The sequence below is a fragment of the Halyomorpha halys genome, unplaced genomic scaffold (genome assembly GCF_000696795.3).
Source record: "Halyomorpha halys isolate HHAL.00 unplaced genomic scaffold, Hhal_1.1 Scaffold132.1, whole genome shotgun sequence".
Taxonomy (NCBI): Eukaryota; Metazoa; Arthropoda; class Insecta; order Hemiptera; family Pentatomidae; genus Halyomorpha; species Halyomorpha halys.
Window position 1 is genome coordinate 177,016 of NW_027109437.1, and position 6,451 is coordinate 183,466.

Consider the following 6,451-nt stretch of genomic DNA (forward strand, 5'->3'; position numbering starts at 1 on the left):
ATATTATTATTTTTTTTTTTTTTACTTTTATCATGCCATAGGCGTTGATGACCAGAGGGTTTTACGCCTTTAAGCAACAATCTACAACAACAACTATAAAAAAACAAAACAACTAATCTCTCGACTTTAATTTTCAAAAACATATGATAACTAAATAGTAAGAGATTTGGAAACTGACCTATATTTCAAAGACCAATATTATGTATTATCTTAAGATAATAAAAATGTTTTTAAAAAACTTATCTCTTAACTTTAATTTTCAATGATGTATGATAACTAAACAGTAACAGATTTGAGTAATGGCCCATATTTCAATGACTAATTAAAACTAAACAAGAAAAATCATAATGAACTGATAAAACTAAAAAATTTCTTTTTATCGGTATAAAAAGTGTTAGATAATAGAATGCAGGATTTCCTGATAAAAACACAAACAAAATGATAACAAATGACCTTCAAATTAGTTTAAGAATATTATGAAGAAAATTTGTATGATAATGAATTCAAAACAACTAGTATCAAATTCACCATTAAAAAAAATAAATGATTTCATATTAGAAACTCGTTGATTGAGAGTGTGTAATTAATAAAATAGTAAAAAAAAAAATTTATTATGAGGCAACATTTCACACCACTTTGAAGGGCTTTATCAGTGCTAAAAAAGATACAAACAACTAAAATTATGTTACAAAGCAAGAGAATAAGATAATATAAAATAAAAGTAAACTAAGGTGCAGCTAAAACTGATACAGTTTATAGTAAAATACTATATATTATAATGTAAATATATTATATAAAAATGAACCTTTTTTTTAAAAAATAAGTAACTTCGTTTTAAATTTTCATATATTTTGTTAAGTAGAATTATTTTAAGCTTCGAAGGATGATAATAACTTTCAAGATAAAATATTTCTTTAATAGGCTCCTAAAAGGTTAAGTAGTTTTCATGCTGATAAGACTGGTTCTTATATGTAGAGATAAGAAAACAGTTCTCTATCTAATAGCATTAGCCTATCTTTCCAATGACTAATGTTAATTAGATTTCTTTTCCATCACTACTAGTTTATTAGAATTATTAATATATATATAACTGAACATTTTAAAATCTTTTGATAAATTTAGTTGTTTGATTATTCTGCAACTTATACAAATTTAGTGTTCTGAGTTTAAAAATTCAAACATTTATTTGAATATTGAAAAAAATTTTTCAACATTCAAAACTTTTTGTAGTAAAATCAAATTATTAAATAACAATATTTCTTTAGAATATTGTTGATTGGACCATGAGTAATAATATATATAAAAGGAAGATGGTCTGGGTGCTTTAAAAATAACTCAAATAGTAATTAAACTATTTATTGTGAACCCCACTTTGCAGGGCTTCATTAGGGTTAATAAAAGATGCAAACAACTAAAATAATGCAACAAAGTAAGAGAATAGATAACATGGAATAAAAGTTTTTTTTTTTAATATCTTCATTGAAATTTACAACTGTATATTACATAATACATTTAGTAAATATGATCTTAGTTAAAATGGAGTGATACAGGCGTGTAGAGCAACTACCCATTGGAAGCACTCTAATGACATTTTACATTAGCTGGTCTCATGGCCATCTTCTTTTCAGGCGCCTCGGAGGATTGTCAGTAATGGAAGAGGATGCAAGATTAGAAACTAGGGGGTTTGAGTGGTTAGGGATTTTATAATGGAAGGAGTAATATCTGGTTCGGGCTAGATCGGTTACATAGGGAACATTAAGGTCTTTATGTATGATTTTATTTGTGACAAAGTAAGGAGTATTGAGGATTTTATGAAGGATTTTGGATTGTAAGAATTGAATACGAGAGGAATTCGAAGGTTTAGTGAAGCCCCAAACTTCAACTCCATATGTCCAGATTGGCATTATTACAGTCATGTAGATCAGTCTTTTGTAATGTGTTGGAAGTTTAGACCGTTTGTCTAGTAAGTGCTGTAATAGTCGAAATCGACGTGCAGTTTCCTGTCTTTTCATTCTTGTGTGAGGATTCCAGGTTAATCGTTTGTCCAAATGTAGTCCAAGGTTAGCGGATTTGTTCGACGGGGGTAAGAGTAACATTATTAAATGAAACTAGGGCAGTCGGTAGGTTTACGACGAAGGATAAAGGTGAATCGATGGGATTTGTTGGAATTTATCTTAATCCTTCAATTACGACACCATTCTTCGAGGGCTGTGGTATGGGATTGGAGAGTTTGGGATACAAGTAATGGGTTATTACTAACTGCGAGTACACATGTGTCATCGGCATATGTGGTGAGGATAGTGTTAGGATTGGTTGGAATGTCAAAATAAAAGTAAAGTAAGGTATGGCTAAAAATAATTTAAAATAGGTAAAAGCTAAACAAACTATAAAAATGAACAAACTAAATTAAATTTAAAAAAAAATTAAAATCTGTACCGCAACAACCCATGAAGGGTAAGGGGTTCAGTACTTTGTAAGGAAGAACTCTTACTAGACCAACGGTTGTACAAGGAGTTGATTTGGTCAGAATCACTTTTGACCGCCAGATTTTTACCCAATCTAAGAGGTTTAGGTGAACCCTAGGAGGGCTGAAAGAACCCACAGGTGTTGACTCACGGCTACAGTGTAACCGAAAACAATTTTCTGCCCAGCCGGATTTGAAAAAGCCGGGTCCTAGTCAATTAGTAGCCATGTGCTTTACCCCGGGTTACCCACGCTCCACAAAGTAAATTAAAGAAAACAAAAATAAGACGTACAATTAAAAGTATAATTAAACAAGAATTACAAAAAAGTATTTCGGCAATTAATGAAAACTGAAATAATAACTAATAAAAAAATAAATAAAAGAGAAATATAAAAATACAGTGCATACTAAAAGGTAGAAAATGACAATAAAACAAAGGTCAAGAAAAATGTATGTTCATTATTTTTCTATTTTCTTAACCTTTTTATTTCATTCTTGTACTAATTACTAAGTAGTGTACTGTATTTTTATATTTCTCTTTTAGTTACTTTTTTATATGTTATTCATTCCATTTTCATTCTTTAATACTTTTCCATAATTCTTGTTTATTTATACTTTTCACTGAACATTTTTTTTTCTTTAATTTACTTTGTTCATTTATATATAAACTTTCACATGTTTTAAATAATTTTTAGCCGTACCCTAGTTTGTTTTTAGTTCATGTTATATATTCTCTTATTTAGTAACATTATTTTAATTATTAGTCTTTTTTAGGCCTGATGAATCCCTGGAAAGTGGGACAAAACGTTGGATCACAATAACTTGGTTAATTACTATTTGAGTTATTTTGACCGTACCCCGACCATCATCTTTTTACAATATTTCTTCAGTTGGTGAAAAAATAATATTTTTCTTTAAACTTTAACGTCTCCAGATTTATATTAAAATCCTTAAACACTTTAAATTTTTTGCATATCATAACATACCATCACTTAGAAAACTTAAGTAACGAATGTATAAGATCTTAGTTTTATTAATTTACTAAAAGAATTTTAGAAAAATAAAGTATTCTTTTTCTTCCTCTTCTTACCTCTTAAAAAAATTAAAATTTAAATCTGTACCGCTACAACTCATGAAGGGTCAAGGGTTCAGTATTTTGTAAGGAACTAATGTTACTATACCAACGGTTGTGCAAGGAGGTGATTTGGTCAGAATCACATTCTACTTCTTACCTCTTAGGATAGAGAAACCTCTGTATAGTGGATCCAGACTCACTTCTGTGTCAGTAGCTTCTATTAACGGACTCTTTTGGTGTCTAAGCAGTTAATACACCCATTTTAAAGTAACCAGAGTCCGCCTTTGGGTCTTTTCCGAGTTAGTTGAGCTTTAAAATAAAGCTTCATAAACACAAATCAATGGAAGAAATAGAAAAAAAAAAAATGGCCAAGAAATAAAATCATCAGCTGCATCTGGCTGACAATGTTATCGCAGGTGAAACAAATCTGTTGGAACTCATTCCGCTTTTTCAGAAAGTTGAGGAATGCCCCTATCTACTTCTGTTATATTGTGCAGCTTAAATCTATGCTAGTATACCTGAAAGATGTCTTGTCCTGTGAACAAGTTCACGTCTGTTACCAACATTTGTTGGAGAATTCTGGTCCCCACAGAATGCACATGGATTCTCTAACTAGCCCTATGGCTGTTACTTCAAGTTTATAAGATTTTACATCAGTTTCTCAACAGACAGTAGAAACCGGTGATAATATAGTAATAAGAGTGAAAATTAGTTTACAACTATTTCACTAATTTATCATACAATTATTGATTATATTTCCTATGATCAGGAACCTCGCAAATATTGGCTATACCAGCCGGTACGAGGAACATCATTGTCGAAGAAACCAAACAAACACCTTCGCACATCATTCTGAAAACCAATGAGGAAGGCAGTGTTATCAATGAAGGGTAATAAACATCATTATCTAACTACTGATAATGAATAAATATTCACCCAACACTGATTTTTACTTATGTATTTTTTTATTTAGAAATAAACTGGGAATGTTCAACGCATCCGGAAGTATGGGATGGTTGGGGATGAAAAAACCGAATCAAGAAATACTTGAAATTCCAGGTCCAGTTGTCGAACCTCTTGAAATCTGGGTAATAATATTGAAATATTATATTTTATTTTAAATGTATAGAGTATCGGCTACAACTTTCCTGATACATTTGTATTTTTTTAAAGATGCATTATCTCCTCAGAAACTCATCTAAAGATAACCCTATTTACTGTTTCAACATTCATTGATGAGGAAAAAAATATCTAGTTCATTTTCCTAGGTCTACAAAAATAATTTCACATAGTTTATAACATGGATACAATACAGAACATTATACTTAAACAAGAAACTTGGTTCAAGACTCATCACACTATTGACAGAATTAAAATGGCTTTATAAAATTCCAAAATAAAAATTTAACTTTGCTTCCATTGTGGTCCAACTTAAAAAAATAAAATAAAATGATTATTAATTATGAGAGATAGTTGACCGTGGATGACTTGTACGAGGAGAAGATGGTTGAAGGTGTGGTCAAAATGTAACACAAATAAGTTACATCAACTTATTTGTGTTTCATTTTGACCGCAACCCCAACCATCTTCTCGTATAAAAATAAATGAGTTGCTAAAAAAACTGCACATATTTTCAAAATAATATGGATACAATTCATATAATGCAGAGTAGCAACACTATCTGCTGGAAACGTCTTTGGCCAACCTAGTGTGACCTAGCTGCCAAGACGTGAACCACTATAGATGAGGATGAACATTCCTTGGCTGTCTCTCCCCTTTTGCAAAGGTCTACAGCGAGCACCTGTAGAAGTGGTTACCCTCTCCCGCTGTAAGTGAATACCTTACAAAGAGTAGTATCCATTCCTGCAAGGACCTAAAGTGAATATTTTAGGACTTACCATCCCCAACACAACCATAACTAAATACCTTAAGAAATGGAGTTTCCATCCTGCGATCTTCCTGTTTATTTGCCTCCTATTCATAAGAACATGCATTGCTAAGGCTTTGTGATTTTATAGTCCTTCACCTCTTACATTGGTACCTCGACAACAGAACAAGAAACTTGCCTCAACTGAACATGCTATAAACAGAATTAAAAAATTACTGTTTAAAATTCTCAAAATAACTTTAATTTAACTCATTATTAAGTAGATCTATTGCTATTTTGCTTTGATAGTTGCAAAAGTTATAATAAATGAGTCTCTAAAAATAACTATACATATATGTGAAGAAGATGGTTGACGGTGCAGTAAGAAAATAACACAAATGAGTTTAAAAAAAAAATTATTTAATAGTGTCAACATTTCGAACAGAATTTCCAGCCTTTGTCAGAGCTGATTATAGGAGATCGGAAATTTAAGTCAATGATAGAGATTGGAAATTCTGACTGAAACGTCAACATTACAAAATAAGTTTTTTAAATGTTATTTGTGTTATTTTCAGACCACACACCCAACCATCTTCTCCTCGTATATATTATCCACGGTATATTATCTTCTTATCATAACTATGCATAGTTTGAAATAACATAGAAAAAATTTATATAATGCAGAACATTACAAAAACAAGAAACATACCTCAAGACTGAACATACTAATAACATAATTAAAAAATGACTGTTTGAAATTTTCAAAATAACTACAATTTAACTCATTATAAAGCTGTTTTGCTTTCATTGTGTCCCAACTTAAACAAAAAGTTTGGAGAAGTTTGTCGGGGGGTGCGGTCAGCAAAGAACAACATAAATAAACAAAACCATATTTATTTATTTTATGCCGACATTTCGACCTGAATTTCAGGTCTTCATAAGGGCTATAGAACAAAAGAGATAACAACAACATTTAGAGAAACATACAATTGAAAAGGAATAGTAAACAAACAAATTTAGAACTATTATATTATTCCTTTTCAAT

At 30.6% G+C, this 6,451-nt stretch overlaps 1 protein-coding gene across 1 annotated transcript in view; it reads left to right on the forward strand.

Annotated features, from left to right (window-relative positions):
* Positions 1-6,451, forward strand: part of LOC106678273 (A disintegrin and metalloproteinase with thrombospondin motifs 6) — a gene marked incomplete in the record, with an annotated part of 58,456 nt that overhangs the window by 36,086 nt on the left and 15,919 nt on the right. Inside the window, 2 exon segments of the mRNA XM_067047606.1 lie at positions 4,309-4,429; positions 4,513-4,627. Coding sequence (XP_066903707.1) covers positions 4,309-4,429; positions 4,513-4,627 — 236 coding nt within the window.